General features: G+C 52.4%; 11 protein-coding genes across 11 annotated transcripts; 6 read left to right on the top strand and 5 right to left on the bottom strand.

Moving 5' to 3' along the window:
* Positions 1-345: 345 nt before the first annotated feature.
* Positions 346-1,510, top strand: PV05_02242 (uncharacterized protein; the record flags this gene model as incomplete). Its single annotated transcript, XM_013462806.1, has 2 exons — positions 346-990; positions 1,106-1,510. 2 exons carry the CDS (start codon positions 346-348, stop codon positions 1,508-1,510), a joined length of 1,050 nt encoding a protein of 349 aa, XP_013318260.1.
* Positions 1,511-1,531: 21 nt separating this feature from the next.
* On the bottom strand, positions 1,532-3,322 carry PV05_02241 (uncharacterized protein). The gene is made up of 2 exons (XM_013462805.1): positions 3,087-3,322; positions 1,532-3,039 (listed from the first exon to the last, which is right to left on the bottom strand). The coding sequence occupies exons 1-2, from the start codon at positions 3,278-3,280 to the stop codon at positions 2,289-2,291; spliced, it is 945 nt and encodes a 314-aa protein (XP_013318259.1). The 5' UTR covers positions 3,281-3,322; the 3' UTR covers positions 1,532-2,288.
* Positions 3,323-3,502: 180 nt separating this feature from the next.
* Positions 3,503-6,933, bottom strand: PV05_02240 (uncharacterized protein). Its single transcript, XM_013462804.1, has 4 exons — positions 6,713-6,933; positions 5,603-6,666; positions 5,307-5,551; positions 3,503-5,261 (listed from the first exon to the last, which is right to left on the bottom strand). Exons 1-4 carry the CDS (start codon positions 6,871-6,873, stop codon positions 3,789-3,791), a joined length of 2,943 nt encoding a protein of 980 aa, XP_013318258.1. The 5' UTR covers positions 6,874-6,933; the 3' UTR covers positions 3,503-3,788.
* A 33-nt stretch (positions 6,934-6,966) lies between these two features.
* On the bottom strand, positions 6,967-7,740 carry PV05_02239 (uncharacterized protein). The gene has a single exon (XM_013462803.1). It carries the CDS (start codon positions 7,349-7,351, stop codon positions 6,980-6,982), a length of 372 nt encoding a protein of 123 aa, XP_013318257.1. The 5' UTR covers positions 7,352-7,740; the 3' UTR covers positions 6,967-6,979.
* On the top strand, positions 7,695-8,577 carry PV05_02238 (uncharacterized protein; the record flags this gene model as incomplete). Its single annotated transcript, XM_013462802.1, has 4 exons — positions 7,695-7,736; positions 7,783-7,811; positions 7,862-8,363; positions 8,422-8,577. 4 exons carry the CDS (start codon positions 7,695-7,697, stop codon positions 8,575-8,577), a joined length of 729 nt encoding a protein of 242 aa, XP_013318256.1.
* PV05_02237 (uncharacterized protein) lies at positions 8,149-10,673 on the bottom strand. The gene is made up of 4 exons (XM_013462801.1): positions 10,186-10,673; positions 9,644-10,133; positions 9,010-9,596; positions 8,149-8,961 (listed from the first exon to the last, which is right to left on the bottom strand). The coding sequence occupies exons 1-4, from the start codon at positions 10,543-10,545 to the stop codon at positions 8,878-8,880; spliced, it is 1,521 nt and encodes a 506-aa protein (XP_013318255.1). The 5' UTR covers positions 10,546-10,673; the 3' UTR covers positions 8,149-8,877.
* Positions 10,674-11,676: 1,003 nt separating this feature from the next.
* On the top strand, positions 11,677-12,743 carry PV05_02236 (uncharacterized protein). Its single transcript, XM_013462800.1, has one exon. It carries the CDS (start codon positions 11,784-11,786, stop codon positions 12,726-12,728), a length of 945 nt encoding a protein of 314 aa, XP_013318254.1. The 5' UTR covers positions 11,677-11,783; the 3' UTR covers positions 12,729-12,743.
* A 187-nt stretch (positions 12,744-12,930) lies between these two features.
* PV05_02235 (uncharacterized protein) lies at positions 12,931-15,963 on the top strand. Its single transcript, XM_013462799.1, has 2 exons — positions 12,931-15,578; positions 15,646-15,963. Exons 1-2 carry the CDS (start codon positions 13,029-13,031, stop codon positions 15,745-15,747), a joined length of 2,652 nt encoding a protein of 883 aa, XP_013318253.1. The 5' UTR covers positions 12,931-13,028; the 3' UTR covers positions 15,748-15,963.
* On the bottom strand, positions 15,746-16,821 carry PV05_02234 (ribosomal protein L27). The gene is made up of 2 exons (XM_013462798.1): positions 16,529-16,821; positions 15,746-16,466 (listed from the first exon to the last, which is right to left on the bottom strand). The coding sequence occupies exons 1-2, from the start codon at positions 16,788-16,790 to the stop codon at positions 15,919-15,921; spliced, it is 810 nt and encodes a 269-aa protein (XP_013318252.1). The 5' UTR covers positions 16,791-16,821; the 3' UTR covers positions 15,746-15,918.
* A 2,051-nt stretch (positions 16,822-18,872) lies between these two features.
* PV05_02233 (uncharacterized protein) lies at positions 18,873-22,531 on the top strand. The gene is made up of 7 exons (XM_013462797.1): positions 18,873-19,394; positions 19,447-19,508; positions 19,562-20,248; positions 20,345-20,372; positions 20,423-21,043; positions 21,091-21,472; positions 21,525-22,531. The coding sequence occupies exons 1-7, from the start codon at positions 19,312-19,314 to the stop codon at positions 22,152-22,154; spliced, it is 2,493 nt and encodes an 830-aa protein (XP_013318251.1). The 5' UTR covers positions 18,873-19,311; the 3' UTR covers positions 22,155-22,531.
* A 402-nt stretch (positions 22,532-22,933) lies between these two features.
* On the top strand, positions 22,934-25,999 carry PV05_02232 (uncharacterized protein). The gene has a single exon (XM_013462796.1). The coding sequence runs from the start codon at positions 23,164-23,166 to the stop codon at positions 25,921-25,923; it is 2,760 nt and encodes a 919-aa protein (XP_013318250.1). The 5' UTR covers positions 22,934-23,163; the 3' UTR covers positions 25,924-25,999.
* Positions 26,000-26,216: the final 217 nt, after the last annotated feature.

The raw sequence follows: 26,216 nt of genomic DNA, 5'->3' as shown, positions 1-26,216 counted from the left end.
GTTCGATCGGATATCCGTCCGGAGAATGCCGTACAATAATCGACGCTTTTTGATTGGACGATAACCGTGCGGGGGGTACGGTGATCAGCCATAACCTTATCAGGTCGTACGCTGCGGGCTCAGGCCTCATGAGGCATCGGTATAGACCAGGTTCTTCTAGACCTTGGGCCCTTTTATCTATTATAAAAGTACTCATGGTATCCCGAAAGCACTCGACATCAGCAAGCACCAACCTCCTGAAACCAAGACAAAATTGGATACTTCTTGAGTACCCTTTCACTTGCGGAGCACACCTAGGCACATACCATCAATATCAAAGAAGCCAAAACGACCATCGAGTTCGCCATGGCCACCGAGAAGACAAAATACATTGATAGATCTATCCCAACAATCTCACTGGCAGATTTTGACAATCACGTCGATCAGATCACTGCAGATTTGGTCGAAGCAGCCGAGAACGTGGGCTTCTTCTGCGTAGTTGACCACGGCATCTCTCCGCAAGAAGTCGACGACATATTCGCTCAGTCTGCCCGCTTCTTCTCCCTTCCAGACGACACCAAGGCCAAAGTGCCCTTCTCGTCCGCAAACAATGCCGGCTGGGAGAAGAATTCCCAAGTTCGACCATCCACGGGCGCCGCGGACAAAAAGGAGTCCTATCAAATGCAGTTCGGCAAGAACATGGAAGGCAAATGGCTCAACGACGCCGACATACCAGGCTTCAAGGAGTCGAGCTTAAAATTCATGTGGCACGTTCAGGAAGTCTCGGAAAAGCTGATGCTCTGTCTCGCACGAGGACTGGGCTTCCCGGACGACTATTTCATCAAAGCACATGATGTCAAGAGACCCGAGAGCCAGACCGTCGCACGACTGCTGCATTACTTCGAAACGCCCAAGCAGACGAACGGCGAGGTCTGGCATCGTGCCGGTGCTCATACAGATTGGGACCTGCTCACACTCTTGTTCCAAAAGGCAGGACAATCCGGGCTGGAGGTAAAGCCTCTCCTCCCCCCTGCCGAATTCTCGCAATACCATGAAAAACCCCAAATACATGCTGTTGATTGCACTCCTAAGCTTAATGACCTGCTGCTGACCTCGTTTGCCCTAGATCTGCCCAGGTCGTGAAGTGTCCACGTCCTTCGGTCATGGTGACACATGGACCAAAGTGACCCCCGACCCATCTTCCAACGCCATCATCTGCAACATCGGCGACCTGTTGATGTCGTGGTCCGATGACCGTTTCAAATCGACGTTCCACCGTGTCAAAGCTCCCTGCGAACCGGACGACTACTATGGCGAACGATACAGCATTGCCTTTTTCAACCAGCCCTGTCGCGACACCCTCATCCAAGGTCCGCTGAAAAAGTACCCACTTGTCACGGGCGAGGAATTCACGCGCAATGCCATGATGCGGAACTTCAAGGCTCTCGAAGCCAAGAGGCTCGCCCAGGCCGAGGGGATGAACAATGTCGGGATCGAAGGTGGAAAGATGGTAGCTGAGGTCGGAGCATAATTACTTGCCAACACCTGTCCTCGTCATTTAGCTTGAACTGGGTTGGAGGAAAAGTAACGAGTAACGAAGTGGATTTTTCCTCTCCAACACCGAGCGATGTTGCTTTATATGTTCTGCTAATTGCAGCATGTCCGACACCTCAAGGTGATCATCCCGACGCCTTTCATTCCCGCTAGAGTCCGTCTCTTTCTGTCAACAACTCCCGTCGTTCCTTCGTCCTATGCAAGCTATTTGCCACTGATCCAGTCCGTTCTGTGTTCCACTCATATCCTTCACTTTTCATTTGAACATTTTCATCGGTATATGGCTGCCTTCTTACTACGAGGCCATCGTGCAGCTCGTCAGGCTGAAGGAATACCGAAGTTGGCTTTTCGTGCTTTGTAGGCGATCGTTCTCGGATGATTCGAGATACAGCCCATGGGAACATGGTGCAAAGAGATCCCGGATGCATGGCTCCTGATACCCTGAATTCCGGCCATGTGAAGGGGCTCGATGCTGCGGACCACATGGCTTCTCACGTTTGAGGCCCACTGCCTTAGGCTTTGGAATTGTTCCTGCCTTCCGTTGTTTATACATTGCCAGTGGGGGTAGCCTAAGTCGAGAAGCCGTCCGTGGGCCCCAAGAAAAGTCTATGCGGACAGCTGATGATCTCTGTGTGCGCCGCAGCTGAGTAGCCGGCATTAGAGATCTTTGTGATGATACCCACTTGTCCATTCAGCGAAGAGACCGCGGGTCGTCACTAGGAGATGCGACGACCTTGGTCGTGACTCGTACCGTTTCAACCTTCAACGCCAGTTTTCTTCCTGAAAACATCCCTTGCCATCATAGTGTTGAGCACAGCGCAGTTGAACGCTGCTTCTCCAGGCGGGATGACGACGAAAATATACGTGTTCTCCGTGAATCTTGCAAGGAAGCAATTGAAGCGCGGCGTCTGAACTTTGAACAGCAAAAACCCTGCGCTCGCAGCTGTTGTCCGCGTATTTCTCGCCACGGTGTGCTTATAGCTCTTCATGATGTTGGAGATCCTCTCGTGCCGGTCATGGTTGGGGTTATCCTCCCCGTACTGCGTAACAACATTCGTGACGGTCAAGAACGTCGACCGCTCGAATAAGACAATCTCTTCTGCTTGTAATTGTTTCGCAAATGCGTCCAGGAACTTCTCAATGACCACCAGATTCGGTATCATCTTATGGACAATCCCCGCCCATGCCTTGTACAGTGTTTGATCCCAGATGCTGCTCGCGAACGTCTCCAAGCTGAGTCCTTCTGAGCGGGCGGTGATCAAGCGACACCTTTCTTCGTATATTCTCTCGCGGAGCTCGTGCTGGACGAGGTCCATCTTGTGAATCAGGCAGAAGACATGTGCATTTGGACTGAACTCTTTCAAAGCCTTGATGACCTGGCTGTAGGTCTCGAGATCCTGCTCGACCGCTCGCGACTCGATATCGAATACGTAGATTAACACTTCGGCATCGGAAAAGACGTTCTCCCGCTGTGCGTTGAGGTAGGAATCCATAAAGGCATCCTGACTGAGTACACGTCAGTCACTGTAGGCAAGATGCTACGTTTTGCTCACCCTCCACAGTCCCACAGGTTGAGTGTCAGATTGCCCATGAATTTGGCATGGCTGTGCTCGACGTCGATGGTCGCTCCTAATCGTCGGACGTCTTTTGCGACATAGTTGCTGAAGATGATGGAGCGCATGGACGACTTCCCGGAGCCGCTTTTGCCCATCAGGAGCACTTTCTTTTTCCTTTTACGGGTATCCATCTTGCTCGACGCTTCTCAGGCGCAAGGTCTAGTCGCCTACTGTTATGTCCTACCTGCAGCTGGACTCGAGATGGAAGTGGGGTTTGAGGCTTCGCAAGGAAAAGCTGGGGAAGGAAAGAGTACTCTGTGATTTGATGTTCCGCCGTATATGCAAGAGCGGAACATAGGCTCCAAATGTGCCACACAAGAACAATGCGTGAACATGGATGATGGTGAATATCATTCTCGAGGGAGCTACTCTTGTCTTATCTATTCGTAGCAGGCATTAGCTCGCCCATTCCCATGTCATCTGAATCCAAAGATCTTTGTCTTTATCCAAGGCCATGTCAATATTATTCCCTTCCCCGTACATCAAATACCACGACATATCCCATCTCAGCCAACGCCATGTCGTCCGGCGTCGAAGCCCAGTCCCAAAATGCTTATCTCGACTTCTCGACTTCTCGAAACCTCTCCAGCGCTGAGCACATTATCCAGGAGCCCAAGCTATCTGATCCCATGCTACGGTTCAGATGTAGAACATGGCATCCTTCACGTTCAGGTGCACCCGTCTCACTACACTTGCATCTGGCTGTGCCGATGTTGTACTGGTGCTCGACGAGTTTCTCGCAACAGAATGCGGATCATAGACCTTACTCAAATAGCATCTAGCTCGCTCACATGCAAGATCGGCATAGTAAGCAGGAGGGCAAATCGACACCGCTTTCGTCGCTCGTCCGAAGAGATAGCAGAGGTTGTGTGTCAAGTCCTCAAGAGCGTCGGCCGTGTTCTGGAATGGCGGCTTGACTGGGCGACTGCGGAAGATCTCGTCAAGGACGACGTAATAATGCGCTGGCCGAGCAGTACCTTGCAATGCTGTATGAGCTTGCAGGAAGAAATCCCAGTTGCGAGCTTCGGTGACACCCCGATCAACCACGGTTCCATTTTGTGGGTTTGACGACCGATCAGCATCCTCTGTGCGAGTAGGGTAGAACCGAGTGTTGTGGCGCTTTCCGACCACGACGATACTGATGCGAGGATAGCCATTCTTCGTCTTGTCTGCCGGGTACAACGCCTTCCCTGCGGCCCTGAAGAGCGGTAGCTCCTGTTCCAATACCTGTTGGTACTGGCTCTCTGAGACGCCGTCGCGGTAAACAAGGATATTGTCAGGGAGTGACTTGTTGACTTTTTGCCACAGCTTGAGTCGACTCACGATCATCTCTTGGAGCCCGATGATCATCTCCTGACGTGGAGGTAAGTTGAGCAGCTCAGCTGGCCATTGCCCAAGCCAACGGTCAACTGATGCCACCACGGAAGCCACGCTAGGCGCAGCCTGGACAGATCCGGGCGATGGATGAGTAACGTCGAGCCCCACAAGCATAGTCTTGCCTTCTGCAATAACACCCAATTTACTGTTGTCGATGCTGTGGTTGCGGCCACCTAATTTCAAATTGACCTTGAGAGCAAGATTGGCGAAGTATTGGTGGTTATTGGGCTTCACAAACTTGGAAGCTACCGTGCAGACGTTGAGCAAGCCTTCCGTGATGTCGCAAGCGAGTTTGATTCGATTGTAAATACCCGTATCTCTATGGGGCAGAAAGACGAGGAGGAACTTTGGTGGTTTTCTGGTCTTGCTGTGCATGAACAGCGAGATGGCCTGGTCGATTTGGGTCTCCAATGAGGAGGGCTTCAGCACAACGTTTTGCCCTGCGGTAGGGGCCCCTGCCCTGATGCCGACTTCGTTCAACTTCTGCGTGAACTCGTCAAGTGCTGGGTGTAGCGCGGCTTCTGAGGTCCAGGGGGGCTGTGTTCCTTCCATCGACAGCACCAGGTATGTCCAGTATGGTAATTCTGTGGTGGCCGCGAAGCGGACGTTCCGCAGATTCCAGCTACCAAAGCCAGGATTAGCCATGTCCTTTCCATAGTATTGGATGTTGGGACCCTGCAGCACCCGGCCAGGCACCGAAATGAGCTTCGGCGGGACCTTGAGGCCAAAGTTATTCTGTGAGAGTCAGTGACAGCGTCGAGCTTCAGGTGTCGAACATACCAAGACCGGATTTGTAATGTCGAACCCTACGAGATGTGCGCCTTGTGTCGTGATCCAACGTGCATTCGACTCTGGCGGACGCACTGCAAAACGAATCATGTTCTGGGTTTGACTCGGACTCAATTTGGCTGAGAAATGCTGCCCGGGTCTCACTTGACAAACTTCAGCTGGGAGATAGACTGGATTCTGTCTGTTCCCGACATTGACGACGGGCAGGTTGGGATCTCGAATCACAATATTGTATGCTTCTTGATGTTAGCATTGACATTCACATTAACAGATGATGGCTTCCTCACCCTTCTTGAAGAATTCAAAGACGGTGACATAGCTGCCGCCTGCGCCTGCGCCTTCGCTTGCTTGCCAGAACTTGACGCTCTTGGGACCTGCCCCAAATTCTGGGACTATAGGTCGTTTCGGCTGCCCTTCTCCGTCACGGGGCGTGGCGAGACCTGAAATCTGCTTCATGCGAAGTATCACTTCTCCTGTGCGATTTCTTCTCTGAATGTGGGTGACGTTGACTGTCAATTTTTTGAGGAAGTCCTCCAACTTGTTCTTGTCCGCTCCGTTCTCTTGTTTGAATGAGAATATCAGTCCTTCCAGAGGTCCCTCCTGGTAGAATGCACCATGCTTCACTTGCACATTGACCAGGATCCGAGTAGTGGCCGCACGCACACTCATGAATAGACCTCGAATGGCATTGATTCCTGCCCCCAGACCGAACTTTTCAGACGATGTACTGACGTTGTAATGTTTGTTAGAGCCAACCGCAGCGGTAGTGGGTGTTGCTTTGGGATGATGGCCAGCCACAATGTTCAAAGCCTGTAGGAAATCTGCCTTTGAGGCGAGTGCGGCGACTGCATCTTCGGAGGTCACATGGTCCAGCAGTTCTGACAAGTTCAAGACCCCGATCTGCGCAAGCGCTATTTGATGGATTGTAGCATTGGCCTGGACGTCGTCGACTCCATCGCCACGATGTGCCACCGCATATGGACTTTGCAGGGCCAATTTGGTTTTGCTGATGATGTTGGAGTGGAAATCCGTAACAACGTCCGCTTTACGTTCGCTGAAGTATTCTTCTAAGAGGATTTGTACGATGCGACGTCTCTTCTTTGGGCCAGGCTCGCGGCCATTGCGGTCTGGTGCGATACTGATGCTGTAGCGATACACAAGAAGGTTCTCGTATCCAGTTAGCTCAAGATAGTTTGCCCATAGAACCACCTCTCGTCCTCTGGTCCCATATCCTGGACGCGGGGGATGGATGGATGTGGAGGCCGCATTTGATGTCGTAATGGAAGCTTGTGTCTTGTCTTCAACAATCTTCACCTGAGGCTTGGGTTGTGTAGTCTGCGCGACATCCTGTCTAAGATTTGGTCAGTGTCTGGCCATCATGATTGCGAGCCACTTACGGATAGACGACGACCTGCGGGGCAGAGCCACCTCTACCACTGCCATGGCCTCCTCTGTACGATGTGTCACCTCGCCCACGCGCATACGAGCCGCCGCGTCCTCTAGGGTGAAAGGGCAATTGCCCATCGCCACGGCCACGGCGCGGATTGCTACCAGACATCTTGCAGCAACAAATAGGAGGGGACTTGAAATCGAGATGAGTTGGTGATCAGGCTGAGGATAGGTGATGAATGATGATTCTCTCTATCCAACTGGATGGAAAGGCTTCATATAGCCTTGTAGAGGGTTTCCAGAACACTCTCTCCTATCGGGCACAAACAGTCAGCCTGTTTGATCATGACAAAGGAACCAAAGGAAGCTGAATTGAGTTGTGCACCTGGACTTAAACTACGTAGACGCAGTATTGAAAGCACACCGCCTACTAGCGTTGGCCAACAGTATCCGCATAGCCAGTCGTCGGTAAGGCTGGGAAGTGGCTGACAGTTTGGTCTCTCATTCCTTCTCCCTCCCGGCCAGTATCGACAAAAAGTGATAGTGTTTGACAGGGGCTGTGCATCAGATTCGATGGAAAAAGTGTTCTCATGCTTCGAAACTAAATTGCCGTCGATGAATTTAGCGCAGTGAGTTGTCATCAGCATCGAGAGGACGTCCGCTCAAGAGGTACATGTTCCATCCGGTGATCCAGGGTGACCCCTGTCAACACCTATCACGACTGAACGTCGTGACACGGAAGCACTTCGTGTTTGATCGCTGCCTGGTACTTACCCCTCTTTGTGTAACGTCTGGTCATATGTTGCTCCTCGTCGACCCGGCTTCAACAACACGACACGATTGCGCTTATTTCAAGTTCTGTTCCATCTCCATCTCTGGTTGCCTAGTTGTGACCTAGACGTAGAGCAAGGGGCTTTTGACCTTGATTTTGGCTTGGTACAGGCCAAGGTTCAGACGGTTCAGACAGCAAGATTGACAGTCATATTCATGATGGCAACTCAACCGAAGACCATTTTGCTCCTCTGCGCGATTGTAAGTAAGCCTTGCGGGCGTTCAAGGACTTGGGTGACACTTCCAGCTTGCTACCGCCGCCATCGTCGTCTCAGCGTACGTCCAACTCCTGCTCGCTGAGAAGGAAGAGGTATTGACAGTCACAGTATCTCCTGGGCCATGACCGTGAGGTATTCTTTGCCATTCCCACTCGCGCTGCCCATCATAAATATTATTCTCTCCCTTGTTGTCCCATTTCTCGCACCAATTATGACGACAACCATTGCTCAAGCTGAGAAGGGCATTCGAGGGCTTCTGTTCTCATATGCCTGGTACTTCACAACCTTGATCCCATGGATTCTCTTGGTAGTGGCTGCCATGTACGGGACAGTGTCAGACATGTCTCGCTGCGGCATGGAGTCTCAGTGGAAACACATGTTTCAGAGAAAAGACGATGCCGGAATCCGCGCTATCCAGAATGGCCTTCGATGCTGTGGATTCAATTCTTTGCACGACCGAGCTTGGCCTTTCCCGGCCCATGATGTGGATGTCAGAGCTTGTGAGCGAACGCAAGGATACACGAACAGCTGTGCAGACCGTTGGCAAAGACAGGAGTCGACCGTTGCCGGGCTAACAGTGTTGGCAAGTATTCTGAACTGGGTGCTGCTGGTGAGTTGTGACCCCGAGTAAGCCAAATTTCGGCATGCATGGCTGACGTTTGAGGAAGCAAATGGCGGGCAGTGGAATCCGGTCCAGCCACCCCACGATCATTCCCCCAAGCACACCACGCCTGCAGGCAGAAGAAACGCGTCTGCTGCGGGAGACAGACGAAGAAAATGAGAACATGCGACAAGAGTACCAAGCAGCGACTGAAGAAGACTGATCGACGAGGAATTTCGAGTTAGGGTACCGGGCCTCGGGGCGTCCCGGGACATCGCGACGATGACCAGTTAAGAATGGAAATATCGGGACGGATTCGTAGTTTTTCAAGATGAATCTTGCGTTCGAGCCTGGACACTCATAGTAAGCCCAATAAATTCTTCTTGAGGAAGACTTCCTGGCAAGCCATCATCATAACGCATTGCATAACTTTCATAACCCTGTCACTTTCTTCCGGTCTGCAATGCTCGATCCTTCATTTCAGGTGACCAAGTCTCAGCATGTCGTAAACACGAGCAACCACTTAGAAGACGGTCCCGTCAGAGATGATACCGATGGGTGGGCCTCCTGTTATTGGCCGCGACACCTTTGCAATTTCACGTCCCCCCTGTTGACTGTGTCAGCTGCATAAGAGAAGTGTCCGTGAGGTTCTCACCTTCCAAGTACCAGCCTCAAGCATCTGAGCCAAAGTAAGCTGCTCAGAGCCTTCGAGGCCAAGGCCTTCATTCACGGCCGTGAGCAGTTCATCGAGAAATCCCACGGTGACAGCTCGCCATTCCACAATCACATCGTCGCAAGGTTCGAAGGTTGGCACCACCTCGACGGCATTACCATCTCCGACCATCCGATGATAGTTCTTGAGACCCTTCTGCCTATCTTCTTCCTTCAGAGTCAAGAGGCCTGTGTCGACCAATAAACCCCCGTTCCGGTACTCTGGTAAACCAGTCATCAAATCTTCACCTGCAAAATGGACGTTGAGCAGCTTGGTCATTGGCACCATTAGAGAATAACATAACCACTGGGTCAGCTTGTGGAACGGTACAATGCTTTCCCACAGCTGTGCAGGTGGTGACTTGGGCATAGCGCGACACGGCCAAGCATCGCCCAGAGGGATACCTTCAATACTGGTTCGGCTTGCGGGCCAAATACTTGACAGCCCGTCCATCAATACGCTCCACAGAGTTGGTAGTAAGATAATGGGGACAGAAGCAGCCTGAGTGGTGGGATGCGACATCAGATAGTCTAAATCATCTCAGCATACCTCAAGCCAGGACACAGAGCCTGCCTACCTATCATGTTACCAGGTCGACCATCAGCGCCGAATATCTCAGTATCTTGGAGGGCGCTGCTGAGTCTAATGAGCAGTCCAGTCCTACCATCAAGGCCGGACATGGGATTAGCTTCCGTGACCTGCATACCCTTTGCCAATGTCTCGATTGTGACTTTCTTGAGGCCAGCGGCATCGACTTGGTGTGGCTGGGTCGGATCGCTGCTGAAGGCTCCAGCCTTGAACATCTCCAGACTAGCAACAGCTAGACCTTCGCTTCGAGCATAGACCTTACCCGACTCCTTGGACTTGTAGGACCATTTGTCGCCGGCTCCAGCATCAAGCAACACCGAAACGAGGAAAAGATCAATCAATCGACGGGTCCTTTCCTGATTGTCGATCGAGTTAGGCCAGGACTGGAGTAATTGAGTCACTCTTGGCCGGCCTCCAACTTCAAAATGCTGCCAGCGACCATGAGGCGGTATTGATGCGTAGTCTTCATGGAAATCTCTCTGCGTGTTGTCAGCCGATCAAATTATATCCGCTGCCGCGGGCACGGCCTACTTTGATGATGGCCACTACATAGTCAGCCGTGTCTTTGAACTTGGACATGTCGACATCGAAGTGATAGAGTGCATTGCTTTTAGCTTCATCGAGAACCAAGCGAGTCCGTTGTCTAACGGCGTGGATACTTCGAAGATAAGCGGCAGGTTTTGATCTTGGATCAGGTGGTTCAGGGACTGGAATGTCGGGCATATTGTTACCCAATGCCGCGGACGCAAACTTGTCACTGACCAATCTCGGTGATTTGTGCGAGTAGTCTTGAATGCGTTCGAAGGCGACGGCGGGGTTTAACAACTCTTTGTGAGATCTTGAATCATGTCGAGTTGCTTTCGAGTCCTTTTTCTTGAAGATGTTCTTCATAATGGGGAAGGTTTGTCGAGGCGCCTGAATGATTTGCTTTCTCTGCTGCCCTGACCGCTGAGGGGCCTGGAATGCAGATAGCCGATAGGCTACTCGACGCCTAAGCTGCAAGAGGCGAGAGGTTCGGCCATTCGCTGTCTGTGGCTGGGGTGCGCGTCACGGCGCGATGCTCTGCGTGGATTCTGTCCTTTCAGGCGTCGTTGATCCGAACAGTTATGTGCAAGACCAGCAGCCATTCACGGCCAAAGGGCGATATTGTCGAGAGGGGGCGAAGCGAGAGACATGAAATTGAAAAGGGGACCAACGAGCGGATGGAAAGAGAGTGAGACGGATAAAGATGGCGCAGCAAGTCTGGAGCTTTTTAAGAGCCCTGGGAAATCCTTTTTTATCTCTGTAGCAGGAGGAAGGAGCGAACCATATGGTGCATCGCCTACGACGCTTCGAGCCTTTTGCTCCAGGCCTTCCTATTCAAGGTCCAGGACCCCGTTGACTAGGTACTAGTTAGTACTCCGTACCTGGGACAGCTTTTTCTGAAATGCAAAGTCCAGGGGAAGCACCCTTCATGGACAAAACGTGGTTCGTGGATGGCGCCATCCCCAGAAGTGCCCCCAGCAAGCGTCACTAGCCCAACGCTTATTAGGCGACAAGACTTTATTGCTACGCCTGGATGACGCCTAGAGGTCATCCTTGTAGGCGGCATCATGCACCTATCGCCGACACTGGCTCATAGCAGACGCCCCAGCCACTTACTGGGTCTTGGTGACACCTTTTCGTATTGCCCCTGGTGACGGCCATGAACCCGTTTGGCTCCTTCCCCTGGTGAACCCCTCGCTAACTACGGGGTAACCAGAGTCGCGATCGAGCCCAGGCATATGCAGCAAGCTAGAGCCATGCATGGCGAGGTTTATGATACGATCCGCAAATCCACGTCGCATGGCTCAAGGCAGAAGCGTTTCAAGGAGCAGCAGCCGCAAGGCAGCCAGCTGCACCATATATTTCCTACACCACACTCACGCTTCCATTGAGATGTCCTCCCATTGATCCTTGGTCCAATTCAGGTACCGTTGAGTGGTCACTACTTGTATGAAGTGCCCCAACGTGCCAGTGCATGCCCAATTCCTTGAGCCTACTCGTAGCGCGCCAATCTGATCTGAAACACCCGCTTTTCACTATCAGGTACTTCGGCTGGGATCCCGAGGTCCACAAGCCGGACACGCCATCAAACCGGCGGCATCAGCATGATGGACGCAATCAGAGTCAGTCCCCAGGGAGGCAGCCCGCTGTTCTCAAAGCTTCCGGCCGAGATCAGAGCCGAGATCTTCGCCTTAGCTTTGAGAGCGGCCGACGACACATCAAAACCCTACAGGCCTGATCGCGTTTTCTACAGGCCAGGCTACCACCACCATAAGAAGACGAATTGCGCATTGCTTCGCACCTGCAAACGGATCTACGGGGAGACTCGCCTTCTGCCAGTGTCCGTGAATGAGCATATCTTCTGGCTCTTCAATGGGCCCTGGTTGTCAATTGGGCGGGGAAACAGGCACACATCCAGATGGAATGACTTGGTCCTGCGTCTGAACGAAGACCAGAAGAGCGCAATCCAGCTCGTTCACATCTTCGCTCAACAGTGCAATCTCGAAAGCCTCCCTAACTTTTTTGGCTGGCGGGCCTTCACATTCAGGACCTCGTGCTTACATATAACTATCCGTCACTCCGATTGGTGGTCATGGGAGAGCCCTCCAGCAAGCAGCGACCGTCTAGGTATTTGCCCATGGCGAGAGAATAGGACATCGTGTCAGCAGATGCTGGCTGAACCAACACAACCGAGCCTCGAATACATCAAGTCACGTATCGAGAGATTGACGACGTGGGGCGGCCAGGTCTGCCAGATCGAGGGGCTGAAGGTACTCAAGATGGAGTTTGAGACCGATAAGGCTAAGAAGTCACAGCTAAAGGTGGTTACAGAACGAGCAAAAGGGTGGAAATTTCCCCTGACCAGGGAAGAGACTGCATTGATATGGACAGGCAAACTCGAAGAATCCTCTTGGGAAGGTCTGAAAAAGCTCAAGGATGATTACCAGGTGTTGAAGGAAAAGCCCATCGCGGACGATCTGCCAAAGCGGAAGTATTATGTGGTCACAATGACTTGGGAGGCTGTCCCCACCTCGAGGCTAGCGTCGTGAGGGCTCGCATTGACCATGATATAGAGCATGGGAGTAGGTGGGAAGGTCAAGTCACATAGATGATATTGCTCGAGTTTAACTAGGACGACACTCCGGAGAACTGCTATTTTAGACACGAGCTCAAATGTGGCGTTGCTGTTGACAATTGTGGCGCAGGCACATCACCCTATTCGTTCAGAGCCAAACAAATCACTATTGCATGGCTGTGACACTGTCGAGCAGTTCCTGTGACTGGGTATTTGGCAATGAGTAATCTCAGTATACTGTGCGTATACTCATGAGACGCCCTCCTTCGCAATCATGGACGATATCGCGGGGTTGAAATGGACGTCAACCCCGGCCGATGGACAGAAACACCCAACATCCACATACACTGCTTTTTCTACACTGAAACCTACTCCACCGGCCTCAGGACGAGCTACTCCCTTAAATGGTTCATCAGGCCATCCTCCATCGAAATCAACGACTCCGGTAAACGACAGCTTCGCGAACCTCATTTCCTTCGCAGCCGGGCCGAATAAGAACCTATCGCTTCTAGAACAGCAAAAGAGGCAGGCAGAGGCAAGGCAACGGCAACAACAGATAGAGAGCCAGAAACAAAAAGAGCAATATACTGGTGGCGATGATCAATTTTGGAACAATCTGGGTAGTGGTGGACGTACACCCGTAGCCGACGCTTCAAAGGATGCCACGACCAACTTGACGAAGAACGCGCCCAATGATGATGAGGACGATCTGTTTGCTGTATTCAACAAGCCTGCTACAAGTCAGAGTGACTCTAATACAGCGCCCTTACAGCCGAATACACCGAGCTATGAAGACGATGACCCGTTTGGGCTTTCGGAATCGAAACCGCGGAGCAGAGATACCGGAGCTATCGCTTCCACTCTTGAGGATGACGATGATGTGCTTGGGCTGCTTGGGAAACCCGCATCTGCTCGACCTAAGGCGGAATTGCCTCCTCCAGAACAGGAGAAGCACGTTGCTGAACTTCATCCACAGGACAAGGCCATCGCCGAGCTTGTCGAGATGGGATTTCCTGCGATCAAAGCACGACTTGCTCTAGAGGCCACTGAATCTGGCACCGACGTACAAGCTGCTGTAGGCCTTTTATTGAATCAAGCGCATGCCGAAGCAAGAAAGCAAACGCAAGCTAGAGACCCGAGCCAAACGGCAGACACGGATGGCGTGCGAGGGGGCAGCCGGCCAGGATCAGAAGCCTCGAGGCGACAAATGCACTATGACGAAGGAGATAGGGCTCGGAAGCGACAACAAGCTCCATCATCAGCCGCAGAAGAAGGCTTTGAACAAATGGCAGCAGATTTTGGCAGCAACTTCTTGAAAACAGCAGGGTCGTTATGGAAGCAAGGCACGAAACGAGTACAGCAGGCTGTCCAAGAACTCAACTCTGACAGTGACTCTTCGAGCCAACCACGCTGGATGCGAGAAACAGAAAAGCCACGCAGAGCCGACGCTCCGTCACATGCAAGAGATGATGTATCTGGCACAGGTCGACCAAGGAGACGAAGTCCTGAAGTCCAAAAGCCATCTACTGTGACGGACGAGGCCATGATGCTTGAATCCAGTCGACCAACTCCTCCGCTACGGCCCACAGCCTCGTCAAGGCAAGACCGACAGTTTGACTCTAGTGCTGGCACCTCTCGCGATCACTCTCCGGCTATGCCGTCACGATTGAGAGAGTCAATCCCAACAAAACAACCTGCTTTCCTCCGGCAGCAAACTCCATCGCCCGCCGGAACATCGCGCTCTACATTAAACAGAACAGCAGCTGAGGATCAAGCCGCTCAAGCATATGTCAGTTCTGCTCGCAGACGAAAACCTCAACCTGCAGCTCAGCCATCTATCTCTGGCCCTGAACCTAACCTTCTCGAGGGCAGCTTCAGAGGTGTTGCTCCTCGCGTACAGCCGCCGCTCAAGATAGCGACTAATCCCGTATCTCGACCTCAGTCCCAACCCGTGAGACGCGCAGAAACACCGGTCCGGCCACCACCACCAACGCGCACCATCCCCACCGTCTCCGCCATCAGCCTGCAAGCATGCCATTCTCACCGTGAGAAGGGCAATGAGCACTTCAAGCGCGGCGACTACTCCTCCGCCCATCAATCTTATGGCACGTCTATCTCGCATCTCCCTGATAGCCACCCTCTTTCCATAGTCCTCCTGACTAACCGGGCTCTTACCGCACTAAAAATCGGTGAGCCCAAGACTGCCATCTCCGATGCGGACAGGGCCATGGCTGTCATCGGCTCGTCCAAAGGCGAATCGGAGTCCATCGACTTCGGCAATGGGAAGGACGCGCCCAAAGCTATGCGCGAGTACTACGGCAAAGCGCTCATGCGCAAGGCTGAAGCACTCGAGCAGATGGAGAAATGGGCCGATGCAGCCGTCGTCTGGCGCGAGGCCGTCCAGGGCGGGCACGGCGGTGCCACCAGTATCCAGGGCCGCATGCGTGCTGAAAAGGCGGCGAATCCGGGAGTTGCGAAAGCCAAACCCAGACCTCCTATTGCTACTGCGAGAAAGCCAGCATCAGCGCCTCCTGGTCGGCTTACGTCGACTGTGCCGGCTGCAGCAGTGACGCGGCTCAGGGCAGCGAATATGGCGGCTGAACAAGCGGACGATGAGAAGTTCCGGCTGGCTGATTCGGTCGATGAGCGCATACAAGCCTGGAAAGGTGGCAAAGCGGACAACCTGCGCGCCCTTCTCGGCAGTTTGGACAATGTGCTCTGGGAGGAGTCCGGGTGGAAGAAGATCAGCATGGCGGATCTGGTGTTACCAGCAAAAGTGAAGGTGCAATATATGAAGGGCATTGCCAAGGTGCATCCTGATAAGGTATGTCGAATCACTGTTCTTGTGAATATGCTTGCGCGAATTCATACTGACTTGTTGGGATTGTCAGATTCCGACAGACGCGACGACCGAGCAGCGAATGATTGCGGGTGCCGTTTTCAGTGCATTGAACGAGGCGTGGGATAAGTTCAAGGCAGAAAATGGGCTCTGAAAAGAATCATTTGCTGGCACCCTATACATTTGCACATACGCAGGGAACCTACGCCAGGTGAATCATTCATGCCAAAGCACATCACACAGCCGTCCAGGTGTCAAGTGTCCTTTGCACTTGTTTTCCTGTAAATAATTATACAGATTCGAACAAACGACATTCACTCCAGGACTACCTCATCTTGCCGCCAATCTTAGCACCTTTATTTGACTTCTTTCCTTTCGACTTTTTCGTGCCTTTCGAGACCTTGGCTTCCATGGCCGCTTTGACTCTAGCAGCCCGTCTTCTCCACGCCAACCATCTGTCTCCGCGATCATACGCGCGAACCTTCACTCCCTTTCTCTCCGCAGCCCGACCAATTGAGACGTTTGCTTCTCGGTAGGTGCCCTGCCGTGTGATTGTGGGCGGGGATGGTGTCGGAGTCGCGCCATCTCTGAAAGCAACGTGGCTATGGCCGCTGAGGTGTGCTTCCATAAAGTCCTTGTCCGCGTCTTGCTGTTTTATTGGCGTGGCATACATCCCTAAGCGTCTCCGAGAGGGTGCATTGGGAGGCAGGGGAAGTTGTGAGCCCGGTCCTTCCTTTTCTAGGGCGACACCAATATAACGTCGTTTCGGGTGCTTCAGAGGATCGCGGTAGTATCGAACGTAGCCATACTCGAGGGCAAAGATTGTGTGATCCTTCCCTATACCGACGTTATCGCCCGGGTGCCATTTCGTGCCTGGTGATTGAGTCCATCAGTCTTCTGTGGCTTTGGGGGTCAGCCGGGAATTCAGTCGTTACCTCTCTGCTTGAAGATGATGTGTCCTGGCGCTACATATTCCGATGCAGTTTTTTTGGCGCCTAGTCGTCGTCCTGCGGAGTCGGTTGGGCCATTGGCACGCCCTTGAGCTGCGTGGGAAGCATGTCGGACGAAATTTATGGATGTGCGAGGATGAAAGGCTTTGTGGCTCGAACATAGACTCAGGGCATTCAACGAGGACGCAAGAGCTGCTAGAGATGCGTCCGCCGACGTGACGGACCGGGACAATCGAGGCTGTAGCATGTTGACGATAACATGTGCCTTGGTAGTAGAGCTTGATCGAGGTCTTATGGATGCGCCGCAGCAGTTGGAATCTGCAGGTCACTGGTAAATGTACGCTAACCGTTTTCGGTCACTGTCTACACAATTTATGACCGGGCAAAAGAACCACTTGTCTCTTTCCTCTCCATCACCTCTACGTGCTCGACGAAAAGCGACTCCCTTAACAGCGCGAACATGAGAACCTTTGTCGGATTATTGCTTGTTCTTGCCGGTTTGGCCACCGCTCAATTTCAGTTCTTCGAGCAATTCTTCCAAGGAGGACAGCAGGCTCAGGGGCAACAAGAGAAACAAAATGTCCCAAGTGATTCGAGCTGGTACCGTCAGAACTGGGAAGGAGGTCAGTACATTCATCCTTTCGTTCGAGATTGCTGTGACGAGATTTCGGATTCCTCAATGGTGATCTGGTCTCCCTTGCTTCGCATTGCTTCAATTGCCGACGACGTTTACTGACCGGCCACGGCTCATAGCGACCTGCTCGAACTATCTTTGTCCCGATACTCTAGCATGCGTTCATTTTCCACATCATTGTCCTTGCCCGTTCCCAGAGGTGGAAGACAAGATTGAACTGGGTGAAGGTATTGCAGTCTGTGTCAGCAAGGGAGGATTCAAGCCTGGCGAGGCCGTGCGGAAAGTAGACTTGGCTAGAAAGGGCCTGATCTGACCGATTGCGTCTCCTTCGGTACACCATACGTCGCCATCTTGTCAGTTATAGGCTTCTTACGCTCTACCATCGCCCTTTCAGGCCTCGTCCAGGCCTCTTCGCACCTGCCTTGGCGCGAAGAGGCGCTTCAAGCGGTAGACTCAAAGGCGAATTACATGAACTTCTGGCACTCACTCTCTCTCATAATTGTTGAGCCCCACGCAGACATTGGCGATTCTCTTACACGTCAAGGCAACGATGTTGCTGCAGCATCGTCATGGAAGTCCGATCCACGCATCATGCAGAAATCCTACAGCTTTCTTCTACAATTCTGTAGACAGAACTCCCCATAGAGGGTGCAACCATGCTGTCAGTGATAAATCGGCCGGGACTAAAAGTGCGGCATGATTTCCTGGTCGCAAGCCTGGAAACCTTCGAAAATGTTGAGACGACATGTTCGTGGACTATCTGGAAGTCAAGGGGACTCCATGCAAAAGTCTTGCATAAGAGGGCACATGTCGGTTTTTGAGATCTTGCTCGTTTGTTGCCTGGTTGCCACTGATGGGTCATTCCCGCCTGCCCGGGCAGCCTCTTGTAGGGTACAGCTGCGGGAACGTGAGAGGATCCGTCGCAATATATCTCTATATATATTGCTTGATGTTACAGTTCTGAGCAACTCGACGAAAGTACTCCATACGCCGTCGCTTTCCAACCAGCCAACCAGGCTCACTTGATAATGTTATCACCAACAGTTAGTGGTGACTTGCTGGCTCTGGCCGTCTACAGGGCCTCGGTGGCGGCACAACCCGGCCGACTGTTGTATACCTTCAGACCTTCCAGCCCTACTGTGTATATGCATTGTGGCATCATCGCGCGGTAGCGCTCCATTTGGCGTATCAGAGTCTGGCTTTTGTGATTTCCTCATTGGACCCGTGACAGCTGCTCAGTCGCCTCACCGACTTAAGCTTTGAATTTTGCCAGCAGCACGCACCGGCACAGTTCCGTGGGAACGAGTCCGCAAGAACGGCAATTGAAACAGCTGTCTAGGTGACTTGCCCTCGCCTATATGTGGCAGACACTGCTGGCTCGGACCAATCAAGGACGTTGTGGTCACATACAAGCATTCATGGCCCCAGCTTGGCTTCCACGGACAAGTGGAATTCGGAAACGCGGCAATGTCCTGGCACACTCAATCAAGTATTCTATGCCTAAGGTTGCTGGTGCGCGAGGACGAGCGATTCATGCAAGATATTCCCACTGACGATGGCTAGTGGTAGAGCACTTCTGCTCTTTGGTCTTCACCTCTACCGTCACCCAGCGGAGTCTCGTGTTTGTGTGCAGGCGTACCCACACGGTAAAATTGTCGTCCCCCGAGATAAACGCAACATGATTGCCTACTAATCATTCAGCCTTCAGGCGCCACAGGGTTCGCGTACCCCTGTCATGCCATGTCATGCCTCTGTCAACGACACCAAAACGACGGTGGCTAACAGATGTACTCGTAAGAGCTCGTAAGATAATTTCATCTCGCGCTTTCTTTCTTGCACATGGATCCGAAGCCTCGTTTCATTCTCCATGATCCACATGAGGTCAGTGTTTAACCAAATCTCTACTGATATTCGGATCGCTTCAAATAGTGCCTTGGCCGACCCCTCAGTGGTTCTCTTCGTCGCGAGTTATTATGGGCCCGCTCTGAGATGAGAACTTCAGCAAACACGACCTCTCAAGCTACCAGCTGTTTATCTAAGTGCATTTCTACTGGGTGGGATATCAGGGCAACCTTATATTTCTATACGCTTCTGTCGTGGAACAGCCGTCGGAGGACAAGCCCAGCAGTCCAAGATGCGTGACAGCCCGGCAGACTCACCATCAACGCCGAAACGGAGACGATATTCGAGGGTGAGCCGAGCGTGCAATGAGTGCAGGTATGTGTGTCTTCGCAAGTTGGATATTTCAGTCATGCTGAATGGACTGCAGGATCAGAAAAGTCCGGTGCGACGGCCGCCTCCCTTGTGAACCATGTCAAGACTTCGACCGTCGTGAGTCCAGCCTTGTTCTTTGCATATGGTTTCCCCGCTCACCACCAGGAAAGATTGTTCTTTCACGTCCACAAGGGGACAAAGGACGGCAGGAGCCCCCCGGACCAAGATCCTTGAGGATCGTCTACGACGCGCCAAAGCATTGCTTTTGAAGATCCAGGCCCAGAGCCCCTCGCCTCAGCTAAATCTCGAAGTCAGCAACATTTTCGAGTCTCCCCCTGGTTCTCCGTTATCCGAGTCGGATACGTCGGACCCAGCGGATGATAGCTCTGGGGATCATCTTGAAAACATGTTGGACGGCCGAGGCCGGCTCACTTCAACGAAAAAATCCACCGAGTATTACGGAGGCGGCTCTGGTTTCGCCTTCCTACAACGCACTCAAGAACTGTTCAATCCAGAGATCTCCTCCCGCGACCAGGCCGCCGGCGGTTACGTTGGATTAGAGGTTATTTCCAGACTCTTTGAGTCTCCACTTCCGGACAAGCAGGCTCTTGCAACGGACATCCCCTTCTCGCAATTACTTCCTTCAAGGCAAACAGCAACGGAACTACTCGACGTAGTTTTTGGACAGACGTACCAACTTTTACAATTCCTGGACGAACCGAATTTCCAGAGACAGACAGACCGTATCTATGAGTTAGATCCCATCGAGTTCGCCGACTCCGACCATGATTTTTTGCCGTTATTCTATGCCGTCACTGCCCTGGGCTACCTCTTTGACCGGAAGATGCATGAGAAATGTACGTATATCTACTCCTCGCAAAGTATGTGCCATTAGAGCACGTGCCGTCTGTTTCTCTGTGTCTACGCCCATACAGCTTCCTGACAATTTACAGATGGCTGCACGGGGGCGGTCAACCAGGCGTAAGTCTGATCTCATCCTCCCTTCTCACACAATTCTGACCACTCAAAAGAATGCGCCATTTCATCGCCGCACGCCGCATGGTGAACCTCGATCATTGCACCGATATACTGAGCCTACAAACACTATTGTGTTTCATTCTATTCCTCATGTCCACTGCACGACTTGCAAACGCTCACACCTATCTCGGTTTGGCTGTGGCAGCTGCCATGAGGATGGGTCTTCATACGCGGACATGTTCAACGCTGGAGGATTTGTCAGAGCCTGAAAAAGATGTTAGACGCCGAGTCTTCTGGACTATCGTCAAACTCGACATATACAGTGGCACTGTCCTCGGACTTCCTGGGATGATCAATGTGGACTATGTTGACCAGTTCAAACCCAGCGGCCACATCAAGGACTACGCAGATGAGACCCAGGGAGGATTTGCTTCTTTACGGACAAGGAGAATGTTTGCTGCCTCCGCACAGTACCTGAATGTTCTAAGGATCATGAGCAAATTGACCCAAAAGCTTTATCCTAAAACCGACGAAGAGGCTCATCGTGCCGGGGAATCGAAAAAGATATACGTTAGCAATGCTAGCATTTTGGAGATTGAAGACGACTTCAGAGCCTGGCGAGACGGGCTCTCTGATGCACTTGGTTCAGACGGTGAGGGCGAGTCATTGAGCAGGTAACAATATTCCATCACAACGCAGACTAAGGCTGATTCAAACGCAGTGTGGTCTACGAGCTTGAGATGGTTCACAATTTCGGGCACATGATACTCTACAGACCATTTCTGCATTACCTGGCCAGGACAAGCGTGGATCAACCTCCAGATCAACGGCTTCTCCGTTGTGCAATGTCATGCGTCAGAACCTCTAGGAACACAATCTCGCGCTCCGCTGAAATGCTTCGAGGGGGCTTTCTTGCTCCCGCAGCCTGGCAGTCTGTCTACACGATATTTCTTTCGTTGGTAAGCCTGATATTCTTCCTTGCCACTCAGCACGGGAACCGAGAATGTGAAGCCATCCAAAAGGAGTCGGAGGAAGGCATTCGCATACTCGCCAAAACCGCCTGTCAGGACATTGGTTCACGAAGGTGCTTGGATGTGGTGACAGTGAGTGTGCGATCGATATATGCTTGCTACATTAACCGACTGATTGCGTCAGGTTTTGACCCGCAGACTGTCGCATATCATTGACCTCGATGTGGAGAGTGTTTGTAAAACAGTCGAGCCGCTATGTAAATACCCTGGCGACAGGAGCGGGCCAATGGAAGAGCAGACTCGACCGCCGGCGCCAGTGAAAGCCGAGAAACCCATTCCAAGCACATCGAGAAACAGAGTTGGAAAAGGGATGACACTTCCGTCTCATCCACAGCGCGGTGGTCAGCAACCACGACCGTATCGGCCTCAATCCACGCCATTGCCTCCACACCCGGTGAGCGTGCCGGTTTACCAACAAATGCACTACGCAACGCCGACCCCGATGTGGGAATCATCAGCAGGCACGCCGAACCCTGGCCGCAATCAGTATCTCCCTTCTCAATCATTTAGTTATGGCATAACTCCTGCGCCTCCGCCTCTTAGGTCCGAGGGCAGTGACCGGTATGGCTCTGCGCAAATGGAATTGCCCTACGCTCAAGGATTTGCTTGGCCTTTTGCACTGACAGGGGAGAACGTAGGCGGCAGGGATGGATCAGGCACATGCTCACATCCCCCACCGATGAATGATACGCTCACCGAGCAGGACATCGCTGCATTCATGCGAATCAATCCTGGAGAAGAGCCTTTCCTCTAAAGCACCGACGACATCGGATTCTTAGATAGTCAGGAACTCTAAAGGCACAGGGTTTTGCGTCGGCATTCGAAGCAGACTGGGCTCCCAATGTCGACAAAGAGTGATGGTCGACAGAGGGCTTCTCTGTACATACTGGTCTCCCGAAAGATAAGCACGTGAAAGCGTCATGAGCACAATCCAGTAGGGCTGACGATCATACTGGCCAGCGAGGAACAATGATGCGCAATGTTACATTCGCATTCCTCCCCCAGCCTTACTGGGGCTGCCTCATGATGCTTCTAGAAAAGTTCCATGCATCCTACTGGTGAACCATTGGTCGCCAGCCAAGTACTTTGCATACAAGCATGTCAAAAGAAATTACATGAGTCGTTTTGTCGGCCACCAATGAAGGTTCCTGACGCAGAATTGCACCTGGTGATGGCGCTTGCTACTCTGGAGTCTTCTCGTGACACTCGCTCGCAAGGACGGCACAGAGTGACAGGGCAAGTCGCATAGAGGTCCGACATTGCCCGTCGCGTGGAACGATGATCTCGGCTGGGTCCTCTAGGCAGCTGTAGATCACAAACTCGTTTGAGCGAGCGTCAGAGGGAGGTCCAATAGAGGAGAAGGAGGAGGACCAGGGGGAGGACTTTGGTGCCATCAACTCAGCCGCATCGAAATGCACGTGGCCCGCGTAGCCCCAGAATGCCCATCCACAGCCCCCAGGCCGCCCCCATTTCTAGGTGGTGATGCGCCCAGTCAAAAGCCATGCCCGGGGAACACCATCCCGCTCTGTGCAAGCAGAGCACTGCCACCCAGCTTCCCAGCTTGAAGGTAGGACAGTTTTTGAAGGTGCTACTTGTCACTCATAGGTTTCTTCATGAGCGGACTCAGCCAGGCACAGACTCAACTTTCTGCTTCCACCTAGCGGATTCTTCCCGTTCGATGTGATGGCCATCTGCCAGCTCCCGCGGTCAACTATTGCCAACACTTCTAGGGCGACAGCCGCGACTTCAAGTGTATCTTCACAATGGATCCTTTCTCAATCACATCGGGTGCCCTGCAGATAGCTGGCGCCTGCGCACAGGTTACTATCACGATCATCAAGTGGGTAGGAGATGTCAGAACCGTTGATGCGCGTATCTCATCCTTTTGCGATGAAGTTGCCGCTCTCCGAACCACGTATGAAGGTCTTGAGAGAAGTTTATCGTCTCCGCTGATGGCAGAGGCGGCTCGTGTAGCCAGTCAAACTTCGGATGGCTTTCACCTATGGAAACAAATCCAAGAGACTCTCGATGACTCGAAGCGGACCGTCAAGCGAGTCAACGAAGTGCTCAACCATATTGGCCAAACTTCTGGCTTTGGTCGAAAAATCAGAGCACAACTACAAGAATCACTGTCGTCCGGCGAATTATCTCGTCTTCGGCAACGCATCCAGTTCTTCAATTCGGCGCTTGCTCTCCCGATACAAATGGTCTGCGTCATGCTGCAACTCGAACAACGGGGGACGACCAGTGACCATCAAGTCTCACTGGATGCAAAGCTGATGGCCCTAGAGAGGTCAATGAGAGAGCTTGTTGAAAGACTCGGCCAGCCTTCGCGCTCACAAACACTGGGTGGCGCTACGATCGTTGCTGCAGAGCCCGAAGTACTAAAGCCAGACGACGGCATGGATACCTACATTGCCTTTGCGAAGAAATTCCTCACGACAGCGTCCGCGGCTGCCAGTACGAGATCCTCACTGAGTACCGTTTCTCCAGCTATCGAACCAGAACTTATCCTAGACCGCAGAAAGCCTTCAGTGCCCGAACTCCCAATGCCAATCTCTGAAAGAGAACGGTTGGTGGGCTGGATCCCCGAGCCATCGGATACCACGGATCCCAGCCGTACTTCGCGTCTGGGGCAACAGCGCTCTAGATCAAACGGTCATAACACGAGATCTCCAGAAGACGATTCCGAGATTCATTTCATGCGTACCAAGCGGCACCTAAAACTTGGACAAGAGAGAGTCGAACAAGAGAATCATGCTGGTGCCGAGATACATTTTCGAAAGGCCTTAACACTCATGCATAGTAATAACTTCGACGGAAGGATATCATTTCAGCCGGCAGAAGTTGTTCTCATGCTGTCTGAGACATGCGTAAAGCAGGAAAAGCTTGATGAGGCTGTCGCTCTTCTGGAACCCGTAGCCGGAATGGGACCCGACATATTTCCAAGTGTTGCAGGAAATGCAGATCCCATGACAAAGCGGTCATCTTCTTCATATCAACGAGCCGACAAGCTTCAAGCACTTGCAGCAAGTCACATGCTGGGTCTGGTATTCATGATGAAGGCAGACTTTGACTCGGCAGAAGAGCATGGCCTCAAAGCGTTTACCGAGCGGAGGAAGGAGCTTGGTCCGCAGGACGAGAAGACGCTTGAGTCGGTGCAATTGATCATAGACATCTATCGAGCTCAAGGGGATGAAGAAGAGGCAGAAGGGTACGAGGTGTTTCTCTTGCCTCCCGAAAAGTCGTCGCAGAGCATACCTCGAGAGCCATCACCACTGACGGTTGAGGAATCGCCGTCCGCAGGGAGAGTGGTATCGCCCGAGCCAGGATTTGTGACTGCGCAGCCACAAGCGATCTCTCGGAACAGTCGGTCCAGTTTTGCGCAACGCATCAGACATTTCGGACGGTCTTCCCAGTCCACTCTAGCACAGTCCCCACCCATAGCAGACTTGCATAGAGTGTCTATATCAAGGTCGACAACGTTGAACGACACTTTCGAAGACATGGACACTGGTCAAACCCGCAACGACTTACTGAGAGGCCTCCACTCCCCTTCTGATTCTTCGACTCACGAACGCAGTATCTCGGTGCATGACGATGACTCTATCACAACACCCTCTACTGGAGTGCTCGAACGATCTTCCTCGAGCCGCACTGTGGAGCCCACGTTTCTCGCCATCTCTCAACTCTGCGCGGAGAGGAAATTCGACCGCGCAGTCAAAGTTGCACTACAGTTCCTCGATACCTACCATTCCACTGTCATGATAATCCGCAAGATGGAACTGGAGAAGAACGTCCGCCGTGGAGTTGGGCAAGGGCTGGCGAGTACAGGTCGTGGTTATGCGCCTCTGCACTTCTTCTGCGAATTGAAAGAAGAGCATGCAGAAGAAGTGAACTTACTCATCAAACACGGAGTCGACGTGAACGCTGTGGCGTATCAAGCCGGGTACACCGAATCCAACCCTAGAAACCCGTTCACCGCGCTCCAAGCGGCCGTAGACAGGGGCTATTCGACGATCACAGCACTGTTGTTGGCCTGTGCAGGGATCAGGACAGACATCCGCGACGCAGAGGGTCTGACGCCATTGATGGTAGCTTGCAGAAAGGGGTATTATGCTATCGTCAAGCAATTGCTGAACTTCCCCTTGCCGACGGAGTTCCCTCTGATATGGCATGGCAATACGCTCCTGCATGACGCTTCACGGCGGTGTGATCCCGTTCTTGTCGAGATGCTGCTCGATCGGTATCCGGAGATCGACGCACGGGATAAGTTTGGCAAAACGCCGCTCATGCATGCGGTCATCAAGGGCGACGTTACCGACGTGGCAGAGAAGAAAAGGAGAGCCAGGGGAAGGTACCGGACCGTGCAGATGTTGCTGGAGGCCGGGGCAGATCCGACGTTGAAGGACAACAGGACAAGTTTGAGTATCAGGGATTATGCGGCTCAGGAGACCGATGATGGTCTTTTGGCGCTGCTGGATGAAGTGCCTAGGACTGGCGTAAGTGAGCTTGTGGCTTGAGACTGCTTTCTGGCAGCCCTCTTCACATGTTCGACAGACAGAAGTGTATGATTATGATAGATGGTGTTTTAAAATATGACTGTTATGCATATTTTGAGACGGCTTATTGGATTTTGGAAGTGTTTCTGATAACACAGTCCTTGCTGCCATGTTCGTAGGTCTTCGACCACTTTCCAGGCCTTGACCAGCGTGAACAGGATACTCTAACTCGTAACTCGTTGAACATTGAAGAACTCATTTGTGGCGCCTGCACAGCCACAGTCGCAGCCACATCATGCGCCACACTTTGCGGC

The sequence above is a fragment of the Exophiala xenobiotica genome, assembly GCF_000835505.1.
Source record: "Exophiala xenobiotica strain CBS 118157 unplaced genomic scaffold supercont1.2, whole genome shotgun sequence".
Lineage (NCBI taxonomy): Eukaryota > Fungi > Ascomycota > Eurotiomycetes > Chaetothyriales > Herpotrichiellaceae > Exophiala > Exophiala xenobiotica.
The sequence above is the reverse complement of the archived record's forward strand: the minus strand, read 5'-3'. Positions and strand labels throughout refer to the sequence as shown.

Excerpts from the sequence above, each read along its gene's own strand:
- PV05_02241 (XM_013462805.1), bottom strand. The coding sequence starts at position 3,280 with ATGGATACCCGTAAAAGGAAAAAGAAAGTGCTCCTGATGGGCAAAAGC. Across the intron at positions 3,040-3,086 it reads AACCTGTGGGACTGTGGAGG|TCAGGATGCCTTTATGGATT; the intron begins GTGAGCAAAACG and ends ACGTGTACTCAG.
- PV05_02240 (XM_013462804.1), bottom strand. The coding sequence starts at position 6,873 with ATGTCTGGTAGCAATCCGCGCCGTGGCCGTGGCGATGGGCAATTGCCC. Across the intron at positions 6,667-6,712 it reads CCGCAGGTCGTCGTCTATCC|ACAGGATGTCGCGCAGACTA; the intron begins GTAAGTGGCTCG and ends ACCAAATCTTAG. Across the intron at positions 5,262-5,306 it reads ACATTACAAATCCGGTCTTG|AATAACTTTGGCCTCAAGGT; the intron begins GTATGTTCGACA and ends TGACTCTCACAG.
- PV05_02239 (XM_013462803.1), bottom strand. The coding sequence starts at position 7,351 with ATGCTGATGACAACTCACTGCGCTAAATTCATCGACGGCAATTTAGTT.
- PV05_02237 (XM_013462801.1), bottom strand. The coding sequence starts at position 10,545 with ATGAAGAACATCTTCAAGAAAAAGGACTCGAAAGCAACTCGACATGAT. Across the intron at positions 10,134-10,185 it reads ATGTAGTGGCCATCATCAAA|AGAGATTTCCATGAAGACTA; the intron begins GTAGGCCGTGCC and ends GACAACACGCAG. Across the intron at positions 9,597-9,643 it reads TCGACCTGGTAACATGATAG|ACTATCTGATGTCGCATCCC; the intron begins GTAGGCAGGCTC and ends GAGATGATTTAG.
- PV05_02236 (XM_013462800.1), top strand. The coding sequence starts at position 11,784 with ATGATGGACGCAATCAGAGTCAGTCCCCAGGGAGGCAGCCCGCTGTTC.
- PV05_02235 (XM_013462799.1), top strand. The coding sequence starts at position 13,029 with ATGGACGATATCGCGGGGTTGAAATGGACGTCAACCCCGGCCGATGGA. Across the intron at positions 15,579-15,645 it reads CCAAGGTGCATCCTGATAAG|ATTCCGACAGACGCGACGAC; the intron begins GTATGTCGAATC and ends TGGGATTGTCAG.
- PV05_02234 (XM_013462798.1), bottom strand. The coding sequence starts at position 16,790 with ATGCTACAGCCTCGATTGTCCCGGTCCGTCACGTCGGCGGACGCATCT. Across the intron at positions 16,467-16,528 it reads CATCATCTTCAAGCAGAGAG|GCACGAAATGGCACCCGGGC; the intron begins GTAACGACTGAA and ends CTCAATCACCAG.
- PV05_02233 (XM_013462797.1), top strand. The coding sequence starts at position 19,312 with ATGCGTGACAGCCCGGCAGACTCACCATCAACGCCGAAACGGAGACGA. Across the intron at positions 20,373-20,422 it reads ACGGGGGCGGTCAACCAGGC|AATGCGCCATTTCATCGCCG; the intron begins GTAAGTCTGATC and ends ACCACTCAAAAG. Across the intron at positions 21,473-21,524 it reads GGTGCTTGGATGTGGTGACA|GTTTTGACCCGCAGACTGTC; the intron begins GTGAGTGTGCGA and ends TGATTGCGTCAG.
- PV05_02232 (XM_013462796.1), top strand. The coding sequence starts at position 23,164 with ATGGATCCTTTCTCAATCACATCGGGTGCCCTGCAGATAGCTGGCGCC.